Source organism: Vitis vinifera, chromosome 1 (genome assembly GCF_030704535.1).
Source record: "Vitis vinifera cultivar Pinot Noir 40024 chromosome 1, ASM3070453v1".
Classification (NCBI taxonomy): Eukaryota; Viridiplantae; Streptophyta; class Magnoliopsida; order Vitales; family Vitaceae; genus Vitis; species Vitis vinifera.
Window position 1 is genome coordinate 9,847,143 of NC_081805.1, and position 15,836 is coordinate 9,862,978.

General features: G+C 37.7%; 2 protein-coding genes across 3 annotated transcripts; one reads left to right on the top strand and one right to left on the bottom strand.

Moving 5' to 3' along the window:
• The first annotated feature begins 2,074 nt into the window (after positions 1 to 2,074).
• LOC100251854 (protein PLASTID REDOX INSENSITIVE 2, chloroplastic) lies at positions 2,075 to 9,486 on the top strand. The gene is made up of 3 exons (XM_002266817.4): positions 2,075 to 2,301; positions 2,398 to 2,496; positions 9,123 to 9,486. Exons 1-3 carry the CDS (start codon positions 2,080 to 2,082, stop codon positions 9,321 to 9,323), a joined length of 522 nt encoding a protein of 173 aa, XP_002266853.2. The 5' UTR covers positions 2,075 to 2,079; the 3' UTR covers positions 9,324 to 9,486.
• Positions 9,424 to 10,864, bottom strand: LOC100250100 (uncharacterized). 2 transcript variants are annotated; one of them, XM_010654743.3, is made up of 4 exons: positions 10,399 to 10,830; positions 10,138 to 10,286; positions 9,710 to 9,771; positions 9,424 to 9,632 (listed from the first exon to the last, which is right to left on the bottom strand). In XM_010654743.3, the coding sequence occupies exons 1-4, from the start codon at positions 10,661 to 10,663 to the stop codon at positions 9,518 to 9,520; spliced, it is 591 nt and encodes a 196-aa protein (XP_010653045.1). In that variant the 5' UTR covers positions 10,664 to 10,830; the 3' UTR covers positions 9,424 to 9,517. The 2 variants fall into 2 exon arrangements, with proteins under 2 accessions (XP_010653045.1, XP_002268639.1); XM_002268603.4 differs by having other exon boundaries at positions 9,424 to 9,771; positions 10,399 to 10,864.
• Between the last annotated feature and the right edge of the window lie 4,972 nt (positions 10,865 to 15,836).

Sequence of the window (15,836 nt, forward strand, 5' to 3'; positions counted from 1 at the left end):
CACCACCCCCCCCCCCCCCACCCTCACATGGTTTCTTTTTTCTCAAAAAACAAAATGCCGTTTCAAGGGAGGAATCCTAAGTATAAACCCAAAAGCCAAAAATACTTTTTTTTTCCTCTTCCAATGAGAGGTAGAGTTTTGGGACAACAGGGAACAGAATCTAGCTCTTTACCCACTCTTTCCTTCTTTCCTTTATTTTTTCTTAGGGGAATTTCATCAGCTTTCAAGTGGGCATGACAAAGATAGAGGACCCTTGGAATTCAGCTTTTATACAAGAACTTTAGTTGTGAACCATGCCCGTGGGGTTGCTGTAAAAGTCCATTGGCCCCTGGAGACTAAAGGGTTCAAAAGCTAGAATGATTCAGAAATCTCAGATATGGTTTGTGATTTTATGCTGAATGCAAGACAGCACCCAGTGTCCCCATTCTATGTCAAGTTTCAATAACAAAAAGAAAAAGGGAAAAAAGAAAACAAAAAGGAAGTATGAAAGAATCTCTCTTATACGTGAAACTTCATATTTTGTCTCTTCAATACTGATATCTTTTCCACATATCATCATACCCATTCCTCCACTGTTCCACTTGGTATCCACACTTTAAACAAACATCTTTTAGCAAAAAATTAGTGACAAATCTCCGGTTTACATCATGATGTCGAGGATCATGAAACTGATTGGCCTTCATTATTCTCGTAACCATAATTGATTATCTTGGCCTATATGTATGATGCTCACAGCTTGTCCATGTGATATATTGCAGATTTGAAGCCGAAGAAAAGATGTCTTTCCAACTCACATAACTCTCTTTGGATGCCATCAAAAGAAAACGAAAGATGGAGATAAGGGGCTCCTACCGAGGGAGCGTGTATGTCGTGTCGTTCTTTATATCGCTTTGTGATAGTGCCCTGGACCTCCATTGCAAGAGTGGAGACAAAAGAGTCATCTGTTTAATCATCAACAACCACACACTTCTCTATCCCCTCATTACATTTACACCTTCCATACCCCATATCATATATTTCCATATTTCCATATCAAAACCCTTAAACCTTTTTGGGTGGAAATTTGTGAAAGTTGTCCACTGTGTAACTCTTTTTCTGCCCACAATAAACAAATCGAAAAATTATGATTAGCAAAGCCTTCCAAGTTCCAATGCATGCACCAAGGGATTAAAACAAACCCCATGCATGTTTTTCTCCTGTGGAGTAATTTCATAAAGGTGGGGGGATCCAAAAGAGAAGGAAACCGTGTGTTGGCCGAAAGCTTTTAACCCAACAACACTAGGGCGCTGTTAATCAGAAAAGATTACAAGGATTAGGGAAAGTACACATGGGTTTTTTGAGATTAGACTGATTGCGGATGTGGGTACAAATATAGCTTTATTCATTCGCCCTTTAAGTATAGTAAAGATTAAACATTTTCACTTTTGTCACCTTTAGCACTCAAAAATCCAGTCTAGAAACTAGAAAGATGATGATGGTTACTGTTTAAGCGCATGTCCACATAGACAAAGCCAAAGCTTTTCACAAATGCCTGTCCGCACTCCGCATCCCTAATATTGGTACATGCGTAGCCATGCAGTTTATTCATTCACTATTCTAACTTTTGTGGCTTGTCCACTAAAGCAAAATAGTAGGAGAAGATTTTGTTTTTACTTTTGTTTAATTTTTTTGACTTTAGAAAACAGAAAAAGAAAAATTATATAGAAAAATAAATTGATATAGTGCATTCCACATCAAAATCCCACATTGGAAAAAAAATCATCCAACTTTACGACAAGAAAAAGGGGACTGCAGCGTGAAAGCCATGCCCCAGTGTACAACAAACTTTTGATTTTTATTAATACGAGTACAACGTAATTGTGCTTAGTTGGGCCAATTCCACATCTATCAGGCCTGAGCCACTATGACCCGTTTAGGATTGGCCCAATTAGCCAGTCAAACTATGGGTAGGTTTTTTGGGCTTGGATAGTTTGGACTCGTGGTCAATCGGGTTAGGATTTTTGGGGTTCGGCCCAATCAGCTATTCATTTATCAATGGGTTGTGTTGGGTTGGGTGAGAGAGCCAACTGCCAAGTCCCAATGGCCCTTCAAACCTCATTGCTTGATTCTGTCCTCCGAATCGCTCCCGCCAAAAACTGGCCAAGCCCAAACATTCTTATCCTACGCACGCCCTGTGTTAACGTACACCCATCTTCCACCTCATTCCCAATTCTCTCCCGGAAAATCTTTCCTAAACCCCTCAGAGCTTCGACGCCCCAAAAATACGTTTATCCTGACCCAATTCCCGAGTTCGCCGAAGCTGTACTCCACTCTCACCCTGTTTTCTGTCCCCAAATGTTTGGTTTTTTGGGCTTAAGCATGTGTTCTCTTTGACGCATTTTTTTGGTGTTATAACAGGAGACCGAGAAGTTCAGGGTCGAGCTTCTCAAGAAGCTATCCAAGGAGAAGGACACGTTCAGAGATGACCTCCATGCGGTTGTAGCGGTCTGTGCACAGGTACTGCAGCCTTAATAATTATTGCTGGGTCTTGTGTTATTTCCGCAGTTATGCATTATTATCCTGCACTGTGCTCGGCCACATTGATGGGCTTAGATGGAATCAGTTTTTCTCTACTCGGTGGGTAGCATGAATTTGTGATTGTTCCTCTTTCTATTTCTTTTTATTACTTATTCATTTATTTATTTATTGCACTTGGGTATGAATTCATTGTCTTGAAGTGTTTGTGGGAAAAGAAATTAGAATGGCTTCATTTTCTTATGGGTTTAAAGTTAAACCCATGCTAATTAAGGGAGCGATTTCAAACATAACCTATTTGAGAAAATGTGTAACTGAAGATATGTTTTGCTTAATATTATAGGTATGGATGAACAGGTCGGGTTTATTCTGAAATTCGTCTCAACTTCTCAACTAACTTCTTATGAATTCATCACAAGCTCATCCTGCATCCATTTACATTGGTTTCATCTATGTAGAACAGACAATATTAGAATCCTGAAAAATTAGAATATGCACAAGCTGATGACAGAGTTATAAAATTTTCTATTTGAATTTTATATAATAACAGTTATAATATATTGGAAGATGAAACTCAACAGATATAATACATAAAATTGTATTATGTATACTTCTTCTTCTTCTTCTTCGTCTTCTCATTGTTATCTTTTCGCCACAGCCATATTGTTTTTTCTGTATAGTTAGATGTTGGCAATGGTCATTGGCTCATTGTTGTCTTTTCTCTACAGCCATATTGCACTCAGGAGAAGTGTCCAACTAGTGTGTATGTTTGCATTTCCTAGGAATGTCATTAAGGTAGGAGTTAGGACTTGTGTCTGGGTCAATATTATGAGTTTAATTATCTTTTATTTTCTTATAACTTACTAAGTTCATCATATTATAAACCTGTTTGGAAGTGATTATGTTTAAAATGCTTTTTGTTTGTAGCGCTTTCATTTAGTAATGCTTCTATTAAGAGTGCATTTGGTACTAATTTTAGAAAGTGTTTTTGGCATTTCTAGTACTTGGAAATTTTTATTTTTCAAGTATTAAAAATACTAAAAACACTTTCTAAAATTACTACCAAACGCACTCTAAAAATATTTTCAATAAAAAACACTTAGTGTTTGGATATAAATCAAAGTTTTTGATAATGTATTATATTACAAAAATATTCCCAAATGGGCTCTAAGTATTACTATATTGGTCTTTATCAACCATTTTCTTGTAACTAAGGTCTAGGCTTGTGCTTAGTTTATATATCATAGGAGTTTGTTAAAGGCTGTTAGTTTAGCCTATAAGCTAGAGTTGCAATTTACTTACTACAAGAATATCAATTGAAATTCGGGCTTATCAGATCTTTCTAGGAGATATGGAAAGACAACTTATCGTACAACCCATTAGTGACTACCTAATTGTGAATCATGACCTAGCAACAACACTTGGCCTTGAAGACAGAATGCTACATCTCCCTAAATAATTAAGCAACTAATAACCCCTATGGGAAACCTATAGCTGACAAGTGTTATTGTTGTAGTCAATCGGGGGATTGCTCCAATGTGTGTCCATTTAGGGGATGCTTGATATGGTGGAGGCTGCGAAGAAAAATATGAATTCAAGTGTAAACAACAAGACAAATAAAACGTGTTAAAGGGGCCAAAGTAGATGAATGTACTATACAAAGATTTAGGCTATGAGAAAGAAGGTAATCGTCAATGCCACAATATTTTTAGGGTAAGATGCAATGTTTTAAAAATCAGATTGAACCGACTGGATGAGGTTCAACTTTTGACTAGTCCCTTTTCTAGTTCGCCAGCATATTGGATTGTTTTCTTAGTTAAATCGGTGAATCAGCTGGTTGAACCGACTGATCTTGCAGATTGGATAGTTTTGTAAAGTGATTTTTGGAAAAATCAACTATCAAGTGATTTTCCATGGTGATTTTCTAGATCATTATATGTGATTTTCAAAAGTTGATCAAACACCTAATTTCACAAGACAATACTTTAATCATTAAAAAGCACCTTTAACCCTCTCGAAAACATTCCCAAATGGGCTCTAAGTATTATTTTACTGGTCTTTATCAACCATTTTCTTGTAACTAGGGTCTGGGCTTGTGCTTAGTTTCCATACCATATGAAGTTTGTTAAAGGTTGTTATTTTAGCCTATAAGCTAGAGTTGCAGTTTGCTTACCACAGGAATATCAATTGAAATTCAGGCTTATTAGATCTTTCTAGGAGACGAGGATAGACAACTTATCATACAATAAAACCTACTAGCGACCACCTAATTGTGAATTTGGACATAGAAGCAACACTTGGCCCTTAAGATAGAATGCTCCATCTCCTTAAATAATTAAGCAACTAATAATCCCTATGGCAAACCTATAGGTTGCAAGTGTTATAGCTTTAGTCAATTAGGGGATTGCTCTAATGTGTGCCCATTTAGGGAATGGATGATATGGTGGAGGCTACAAAAAAAAAAGAGGAGTTTGAGTGTGGACAACAAGGTAAATAAAAGGTGTTAAAGGAGCCAAAGTAGATGAATGTATTGTACAAAGATTTAGGCCATGAGAAAGAAGTTAATCGTTAATGCCACAATATTTTTAAGGCAAAATGCAAGACAAGACTAGTCGTGCAGGGATTTACTTAGACTTATGGAGTGGATTATTAACAGACCTTTGCTTATGTTGCAACACTCAATACCATAAGGGTTCTCCAATGTCTTGTAGCAAATCTAGACTAACCACTACACCAATTATATATTAAGAATCCTTTTTTAAATGGAGAATTGGATGAGGAGGTGAACATGGACCTACCATTGGGCTTTGAGGAGATGGGAAGTTCTAACAAGGTATGTAGACTCAGAAAGCCACTTTATAGTTTGGAACAATCAGCAAGAGCATGGTTTGATAGATTTAGGAAAGCAATCAAGAGCCACGATTTCACCCAAGCCCAAGCAGATCATACCTTATTATTTAAATATTCTTAGGATGGTAAGATCACTATCCTAATAGTCGATGTTGATGATATCATACTTACAGGAGGTAATATGAGTGAGAAAGAAAGATTGAAGTGAATTCTTGCAAAAGAATTTGAGGTCAAGGAATTAGGAAAGCTGAAATACTTTTTTGAAATAAAGGTCGCTAAGAGCAAACAAGGAATTTTGGTCTCATAGAGAAAGTACACTCTTGACCTCTTTGAAGGAAATTAGGAGTAAACTAGTAGAAGCACCCATGGAGCTAAACTACAAGTTTGGACAAAAATGAAGGAGGGACACCCGTGGATAAGGATAGGTATCAAAGGCTAGTTGGTAAGCTTATCTACCTAGCACATACTAGACTCGACTTAGCTTTCGTTGTAAGTGTGACAAGCCAGTGTATGCATGCACCTTGTGAGGAACTTTTAGAGCCAATGAATAGAATATCGAGGTACTTGAAGAAGATTGTTTTTTAGATATTGAGGTAAGTGTGGCAGGCTAGTGTATGAATATGAGAATAGTGAAAAATTTAGAAAGACTAGATACTTTTTTCAACAATGATGATTTTTCAAGTGGACATGATTAATATAGACACAATTATTAGGGTGTTGATGAGCACATGCGAACTTTGGATGTAGGATCAAGGGAGCATTTTTGAGTAGACGATGGATCATATCATAGATTCTACCAGTACTTCAAGTAGAAACTATTATGATCCAATTCTAAGGATGCATCCCAAGGCATATTCAGATACTATGATAGATATGATAAATCTTCAAGTAATAGTAGCATTGGGTATTGAGGTTTTGGATACTATTATCATGGTGTTGAACCCAAACAACCTTCAAAGTTATATTTCTGATTGGATCATCTAGCCAATCATTTCAACTAACAAATTTGAACTAGGGACAATTCCTTTCAACCATATTCTTACTGTGGAAACTATCATCCCAATTTATACACTCGTTGTAGGAATGATGATGATGATGATTTTGAGCCCCCATGTCATTTAATGTAGAATTGACTATAGAATTGCATGCCTTTTAGTAAAAATTTCATTGAATTTGAAATAATTTTGAATCCTTAATATTATCATAAATAACTTTGAATGCATACTTTTATAACTATTTAGACATTAATAAATATGATGCAAGTTTGTTTTATTAATTTTCTGAGCTCATTTAAATGCACCTTTTTTTTTCATAATTTTCACAACTTTTTTATAATTTTTTGAGCTTTTTAACTAGCTTATTGTGCATATTGCTCAATATTGATATGAGATATTGAGATTGATACACCTTTTGACCTCCTAAGTTAATGACCAAGACCATGAACTTGAACCATGTTGTTAACTGGCCTACAACCCTTCTTTTTTCCTACATTATTTCCTTTGCTTCTTGTGTTCATCTAGTTTCATCCTTTCGCTTATGGCTAGAAGATCGTTTTGACCAAAATCATTGTGTTATATGATCAGACATCTGTGGACATAATCATGCTGAAGTAATGTATAGAAGTAAAAAGGAGTGAGATTTCGTTTGATTGTGGTGTTTATGTCTTTGTTTAGGTATACAGTCATTAGGACTAGAGAGTTAGAGTTGTTCATCTGGGTAGAGGTGGCTAGATAAGGAGAAAAAATTTGATTCCTTAAGGGGAGGATTTTAGGGTCACCTTGTGCATGAAACTTCTTGGTAGCTGCAAATTTTCTGATCTAATTTAATTGCCTGCCTGAAATTGTAGCACGTAAATATACTTGGCCTTTAGAACTCATTAGAGGCAAAAGCTATATCTGACTTGCCAAATGGTAGAACACTGAACTTTATGCATGTTCTCATCTCCAGGTTCTTGAGCTATACATGAGATATTTATGGCTTGACATGGTATGAGCCGTAAAAGTCAATAATGCAAGCCCATCAAAAAAAAAAAAAAGGTCAATAATGCAAAATTCTGCAGAATAACTCTGGACAAGGTCTCAACATAGATGACCAAATGGTTTGTGCTATGAGGGTGAGCGAAAAAACTTAAGTGCAATGCAGGTGGAGAATGCAAATCTAGAAGCTGTCCTGATAGGTATGCTTAGGTATATATGAGGGTGTTGCTGTGGATTCAGGAAAGAAAGGATGGTAAGTGATCTGACCTGGAGGCAAAGTGACTGAATACTGAGTCTAGATGGAAGCTGGTATATATATCAGGGTTTGGTATCCAACATTTTTCTTGTCCTAAATGTTCCAGAGTTGAGAGAAGGAAAATGTTCTTAAAATTGCGTTTTCTGGGAGGACTCATTCTCACTGCTAGTTCAATTATAAAGTCTTTGTATAGGAGAAAAGAAGCTGATCTTTGTGATCAATCAATTAATCTAAGTGGTTGATAATTTAATTGTTAGATACACTGACTGTAAGGTTTCAGTTTTCAGGATTGATAAGTCCATATTAGATGCAGAATGCAGATGCTTGGACATACATCTAAGGACTGGAAAACTCAAATTCCCTTCATTTATCCATTATGAAATTGATAGTTGCTTGGACTTGTCTGAAGATTTCAGCCTAGGCACAATTATTGATAAAATTTACTCTGCATTGGAAAATAACTCACATTTTCTTCAGATAGCCACGTGATCTACCAGTCATTGACAGTTACACAAGGTCACATTGCCTTGACTATATGTTTATTCATGTTATCATGAAAAATATTCCCTTGTGTCTTGGAGTATCTGGAACAAGTGGTTAATTATAGTATCCTCCTAGGGATGGAATTGATACTGTATTTGTGACATCGATTTATTGGCAGGAACATAATAGAGGATTGAGTTGTTAAAAGGAACTCCTGTTCAAAATTCCCTGGACGATAATCAGTAGAGAAAAAAAAAAAAACAGATTTTGTATCTTCCTTTTGTAGTTACAGGCCTACACTTGTTAAAAATGACTTTGACCATATGTGGGAGAGAAAAAAAAATGCTTGTTTTTTATCTTCCCAGTAGTTACAATTTGAAATCATTTTTTTTTTTTCTCCCCATTACATCCACATTATCTCTTAAGGCTATAGGACAATGGGGTTCAACATCAGGGCATGAACCTTGGCTCAATCCTTCAGGGGTCACTGTAATGGACAATGATATTTTAGGATACAAAATAAACAAACAGGTGTGTGGGCTTGCAACGTGGTGTTCATCATCATCATCATCATCCAAACATTATCTGATTATCAAACTGCTTTGTGGTATTCTTATTCGAGAATGAAGAATGTTAAAATGACCAATTTAGTCTTCTGGTTAACCAACCTGCTTGATCTAGTTCGTGCCATCTTTTTTCTTCTCTTTTCTTAATGGAATAATTCCCTTCCTAGTTCCAGTTGGTTAGGGTTTCCAAATGCTAATTTATTATGAAGATCTGTACTCATCTTCCCCTTCTTATCTACTTGACTTGAAAACAGTGCAATTATTGACTTGCAAAAAGAAATATCTAGGGCTCACAAGAAGACGAGCACTATCACCTAGACGGTCTCGATCAAATTGTTATGAATTTTTGTGCCTGTTTTGCCATGACTCAGATCACCTGTATGTGTGGCGCTTTAAATTCATACTCTAAATATTCAAATTTCAAATATGAATCCTTGAAGAACATTGTTGCTAACCAGATTGTAGCGTGAAAACCAGATATTTAGTGAATTCTTGCACAAGGAGTATGGAGGACCTGGGACACTATTAGTTGAGCCTTTCACAGATATGTTGGTTGCTCTCAAGGAAAAGAAGTTGCCTGGAGCACCTTTGGCTGCCCGAGCATCCCTGTTATGGGCACAAAACTATGTTGATCAAGACTGGGAAGTCTGGAACTTGAAACCGAAACCACCCAAGTGACTGTTTTTCAATATTATTTTTTTTTCTCCAAGTTTTCCTCCTGTTGTATACTATCTACTATCTCCTATCTATCAAGAAGATACTCCACCACAAACTTAAGTTTTAAAAACAATGTCTGATCCATTGCACTTTCTTAGCTATACAGAGATCTTATTACTCAAAATGGTTGGAATGTGGGATTTGTTGACAGTGGCTTATAACAGCTTGGTACTACCACTCTCCTGGATGTCTTGCGTCTTTGTTTCCAGGTTTGAGGAAGACCAGCAGTGAATGTTTTGTGGCTGTCCATTGCAGTTTCCACTGGACATCCTGCAAGTTAAAATTGGAAGAAGAATCAGCTTCCAGCCTCAGAGATGCTCTGCAATGAGGGTCGCCATGATTTTGACCTTGCCGCTGCAGCAGAAGTCGTTGATGCTGTCCTCGGTCGGTGTCTTTCATGCTTCACCACCTGGAATTTTGTTACAAATTGTAGCATTAGTTCATGTTTCATCACCAAGACACTTTGATCTGCTGTCATACTCTATTCTCTCTAATATGAAGGTGGGCACATTCTATCACACAAGGATTTGAATGTTTCCAGAGGAAACCAAGTCATTGATTTGCTAAAGGAAATCGTATGTGTGTTAATAATTAGTGAGTGTTATTAACTCCCTTATTATTACATGTCAGGAAGCGTCTTTCTCTTCTGTTTCATCTATTTGAACTCAGAAGTTCATAGATTGGAGACTTTGATAACGCTTCCAAGTTCCCATTACAGACAGTTCAGCGACAGATAGGGTTTAACCCAGATTTGTAACCAGCTAATGAGATTTACCTGATTGGATTTCTCCATTTCAGACCTTCCTCCATCTTCTTCACAACTTGAACTCTGCCTCTCCGCCATTCCCTGTAACTTCTCTGCTGATTCCACCTGGTTCTTCTTCATCTTCGCATACTTCTTTGCCCGCAGCACCTTCATAACCTCTATAACCAGAGAAGCCAAATTTAAAAATAAATAAATAAAGGAAAAGAAAAGAAAAACTCAAAATATAGCACACTCTAGGGCAGGAGAAAAGCAAAGCGGTAGAAAGAAAACCTTGAGAAGTGATGAGGCGGTAGGCATGACCAAGAACAAGAGTATCGGTGGGGCGGAGAAGCTTAACACGGGTGAAGCGCACAGTCTTGTTATCAGGAGTGTCATGATCTTGAGGGATGGGCAATGGAATGATAAGAGAAACATAATGTCCCGGGTTCATTCTCATCACCTCTCCCGCACTCACCGTCCAATACAACCTCTCTATCCTGCCGCAAGGATGCTGTATGACCAACGCAGCTGCATCTATGGCCTGGCAATTCCCCATCTCTCTACCTCTCCTCACACACTATCTCTGTCTCTCTCTCACACTCAATGAAGGTAGAATACAAATGTCTGAAGAAGAAGAAGGAGAAGAAGAAGATAGATAAGGAGGAAGAAAGAAGGAAGGAGGTGAAGTAAGCAGGAGTCACTTTCCAAGTAGAACCCACCGCACTCCCATACATATAAATGGTGAACATGGGTCAGGCCGGCCCAACTAATTCATGGTACGTGGGTCAATTCATTTTTAAAAATGTAATTAATACTTTATTTATTTATTTTGTGAAATAGAGAAGTTGAAAAAAGAAAAAGAAAAAAAAGAAAAGAAATGAGGCAGCAGGGTCCCTGAGATGCAGGTGAGGTTGCCAAGTGGTGGGAGGCTGAAGTTGGATGGACATGCTCGGCGGTGTCGACGTGGTCAAGGTTTGGACTTTGGAATGGAGAGACGGCCCGTTAATCATGATGTGTTAAAAACTTACAACTTAAAATAGTAAACAAAAGCCAAATCGTGGGTGTGAGATTCCTTCGTGAAAAGACAAAGCCCACCCACCACCATCTTATCCCATATTTCTGCTTCACTTCCAACTCCTAACAGCTATGCCTATTTTGGATTTGAGCACCCTGTTTCGCACTGTCCTTTCCTCTCTTTTACTTGGGATATTTTTTCCTTTGTGCAACCATGCTTTTGTATTTCCTCATTTGGGATTTGCCTCACATCCTTTCATCTCATTATTTTGTATTATCTCCCTTAGGATTAAAGCAAATTTTAACTTCTCACGCAACCCATTGAAAGTCAAGACTACTTGTAGGAATTTTATATATCTTGAAACTTTCAACTTTTTATTTAATTTAGAAAATGCATATACATATTACATATTGTACAACTCATTAAATGCCTGTGGTCCTCACTCGGGGCTTTTTCTACTCATACACCTCTGTTCAATACAAACTTAAGTTTGAGGGATTAATGGTATTGAGGCCACCCAAATCCAATGATTGGAGATCATCTTTATTTTGATTTTGGTCTAACTTATACAATACGTCGGAAAATTTTTGTTCTTCCAAAGACAAAATAGTGGAGCAATTATCCTCATCTTTTTGCCACTTGTTATCTTAGGTGGGACCCATTGATGTTTGGTCCCAAATTTCCCCATCTTGTATTTGCAATAAGTATAGAAACAAACAGGGTGTGTACATAGGCAGCACTTTCACCCTGACTCAGGGACGATGACTTTCTGATTTGTTTTAACTTTTTCCTTCAAGCCACAATCTGAACTGCAAATCTTATCATACATGACGAAGAATTCTTCACATGTTATGATTACCAGTGTATTGAACCATTTGGTCAGGAATCAATGATTTTATCATCAAAGCAGATGCCACTAGTGCTCTCTGATAGGGTGTACTCAAACCAAGCAGTCTCCCATTCATATGGCTCACTCTACTTTAATGCCAACCCAAATAAAGCAAAACATATGCAAATTAATATATGCAAGTAAAGTTTCCACTATCTTTTGCATGGAATATTAATTCCCTAAAAGCTTCAACATCCAGTGCTGCTCAACTGAACTCAAAGTGGCATCTCTTGGGATTCTTACTTTCTAGTTATGCTTTTCGATCATAACATTAGCAGGCTATAGGCCTTGTGGAGTCTGTGGAGTAATCATTAGAACCCCATCTCTTATTTAATTATCATCTAAGACATGATAACACAAATAATTAGCACTCAAGGCGGCCGCTGCCTGCCAGCATTGATCAACTAATGGTGCTGTGCCTGTGCCCCAGATCTTATAGAACAGTGGGGAAGAAAGGAAAAATAAAAAAAAGGGTTCGAAGAAAGAGGAATCAGATGAATGGGTTTTCCCTTTTCCAACAGATGGCTCATTATTAATATGCTTAACGCTCCAGAGGAGGCCTGACTTATCAGGAAGTTAGGACAGAGATAATCTTGGGAAGATCTTTGACTCCTGTAAATCTACCTCATGTTAAACTATTTGGATCCCAAGGTTTGAAAATTTGCTCTATGATTCACATGTGTAAACATCTCTTTTTAATGTCAGTCCATGTAAGCCATGTGAGGTGTTGGAGATCTTTGGTTCAAATATTAAATGATGAATGGACTATTTCTTGTTCAAACATGACTGATGTAGGGGACTACAGCCATTAATATTAAATGAAGGTGTCTTAACTTCTTATGGCTATGGTGTGAGGCAGGCATTAATATTTAAATGTTATGGGTCTCATTTTTCTACTACCTCTGCACCTTATAATATATAAGTGGAGGGAACTCAAACCATGCCTTGGTCACACATTGGAGCTTGTGGGGCAGCATTGTTAGGTCTTGTGTGTCTGTACCTGGGCCTTTAAACATTCCTACTTCTAATTAAAGGCCTTCCTATCAAACATTCAAGAGTTATTGTAAGTGGGGTTATTCTTTTTTGGTTGTGAAGGACATGATTAAAAGTTGCTTTCCTCACATTCCTCCCCTATAATACAAAACACCACCAAGTATGCATTCAAGAGTATTTTAAAGAATGTCTGATATTAAACATATAAAAATGCACTACACACTGTTGGAGATCCAAACGACAAGATGGAAGGGAAAAGAAAGCTCAAGGAAAAGAAACCAATTGATGGTATTCAGAGATGTTCATGAACTAGCAGTAGGTCGTACTAGACTATAACATCATGTTTGATGTATGAATCATATATAAAGTTGTACAGTAGTACTGTATATACATTATTAAGAGGAGATGGATATACAGTTTCTTGGCAGGCACATACATATATATATATATTGGCCAAACTCTGACCATGCCCCATATAGAAAATCTATCACTAGCAGGCATGGGTGGATGATTTACTGTCAAAGACGGAAGCATCTCAAAGCCTGTACTTTCTCACTAAGCAAAGGGAATAGATTTCATGGGCTGAGTGGGTAGATATGAACCTTCTTTTTTATTTCTTGTGACTCTTCAACAACGCATTAAACTTTGAATTGTAATGATCAATCATCGGTATATTCTCTATTATTTAATTGTGCATGTAATGGTCCTAAACTTGATAATGCAGCATCTCCATTGCATTTCAGCTAGTGGCAAAAACAGTTCTCTCTCTCTGCCTTTTTTTTTTTTTTGGGTTGATTTTTTCTTCTTCTTTTTTTTTTTTAGAAAAAGAATCAATCTTTAACAAGGGCGATGGGGACTCATCTTATAAAAGATGGCCATATGTTTTTGTATGATATGAAAGATACGGCCAATTTTTGTAAAGCGTTTACCTCTTTGATGGAAACTAAATACAAAAACAAAGGGTATGAATGTATGATCTTCTTTTGTGGAGTTGTATGCTTTTCCTTGATTATGATCAGATTAGGATGCATATTATTGAGGAGAAGCGCCTTCTCAAACACGTAATGGGCTCAGCCTACCCACAAGGTGCTGAGATCGAGAGAATTTTTTGAAGGATGGAAAATTTCATGGCTTTTATCATATTAATCCCCTCCAATGGAGGAGATGACTGGAGATTCCACAACAGAAATATAGAGAATCTAAAGAGGCCCTTCATTGCTTTGAATACACTACAAAACATCTCTTTGCTTAGATGAGTCTTGGAATAATGGTAATGGTAAGTGGACAACTGACTCCAAACCCAAATTGCTAGCCTAACCGACATGGGAAACTGACAACAAAAGGTACTGTACATAGAAAGAAATATTCACACGGTTTTTACATGGCTATATATATAGATGGGGATTCAGGGGCATTACCTTTGATCCTCCAGAGAGGACCCCCACCCCCACCACCAACCCCTGAAACCTACTTGGCAACTACTATTCCTTGGAACCTTTGAAGCCCCACCGGTCCATTTTAATAGCAGTGGACCATAGAGGGATATTGACAGAATTGCAGACCCAAAAACACAACCCCATTGAAGATTGTAAAAAGTGATAGCAGCTGAACAACTGGAAATCGGACCAACTTTATTTCACAAAGTGATGCTGCCCTACATCTCCACTCATCCATGTCTTGCATACAGATTTCAAGTGTCTCTTTTCAGTTTAATTAACCGATCGGAAAAACATTGTGTGCTTGATCCAGTGATAAGCAGTTGGAGAGCACCATGATAAAACTGTTTGCTGCGGTCATTTTAGGGTAGCTGATGTTTATGGGCAAATTCATGCATGATAAAAAGTTTTCCACTTTTCATCACTTTATGGTTGATGATTGTGATGGTTCCTTTTCATGCAATATTACGTAACGTTAGAGTTAATTGCCGCATAATCTGAATTATTGGTTAGGCAGGGACATTGGTTATATGAGTTGGAGAGATCAGAAATGGACACAAGCAGTCTTGTTGGCCACCCTGTCCCCCCTATGATTTGGACTAGTATATCACATCCAGCATGGGGCTGCCTCTGTTTTTGGAAACACTTAACGGGTTATCATGGGGTAATTATGCCCACATTTCCACACCTTTAATTAGCAGAAACATTGGGATTAGGTCTCCATTAATCCACATCAACTTATCCCCATTTCCCTTTACCGTCTCATTTCATTGAAAGGGAGGTTTATAACTTAATGATTTATTGAGTTGCATAATGGCATCATGTGATGAATGAATGAGAGAGTCATATTGGTATCGCTGTAAGAAACAGAAAAGCAATGGTGTGATTAAAGATGGAGGAAAATGATTTGACGCCAGAGGGGCCACACTGTGCCCTATGATTGTTGGCCTTCCCTCAATCCTTGAAATAGTATCCCTACTGAAACTTCGTTTTCTGTTGTTGGGGACAATAAGTATTTACAGACATCCCCAACCTAACTGCCTAAGCCCTTGCACAAACTGCATACATTAACTGCCCCTTACCTGCATGTGACCATGTCCTCCTCCTCTAAGCCCCCATTTATTGTTTCATGTGTAGTTATGGCATTCATCCTCCACATTTCGTCTCATCTCACTGCAAATGAGAGGATGACATTATAAGATGCAAACCCATATGCTTTTTCCTTCATTTTCCTTCTCTATTCATCCCTCTCTCTCTTTTCTTATCTCACATTTCACACAACTATTATACAGCTACGAAAGATAGAGGAATGATCCGCCTGGTGACGTGGTGCATAGTAGGCTGTCCACATGCGCGGGCTGCACGCGCATGTCACGTGGCAGAAGTCTTCTTCACG

Bases quoted from the DNA above. Each gene is read 5' to 3' on its own strand.
- LOC100250100 (XM_010654743.3), bottom strand. From the start codon at position 10,663: ATGGGGAATTGCCAGGCCATAGATGCAGCTGCGTTGGTCATACAGCAT. The intron at 10,287-10,398 runs GTTTTCTTTCTA...CTCTGGTTATAG, and splicing joins CCGCCTCATCACTTCTCAAG to AGGTTATGAAGGTGCTGCGG. The intron at 9,633-9,709 runs GTCAAAATCATG...TTTAACTTGCAG, and splicing joins ACTTCTGCTGCAGCGGCAAG to GATGTCCAGTGGAAACTGCA.
- LOC100251854 (XM_002266817.4), top strand. From the start codon at position 2,080: ATGGCCCTTCAAACCTCATTGCTTGATTCTGTCCTCCGAATCGCTCCC. The intron at 2,302-2,397 runs GTACTCCACTCT...GTGTTATAACAG, and splicing joins TTCCCGAGTTCGCCGAAGCT to GAGACCGAGAAGTTCAGGGT. The intron at 2,497-9,122 runs GTACTGCAGCCT...CGTGAAAACCAG, and splicing joins TTGTAGCGGTCTGTGCACAG to ATATTTAGTGAATTCTTGCA.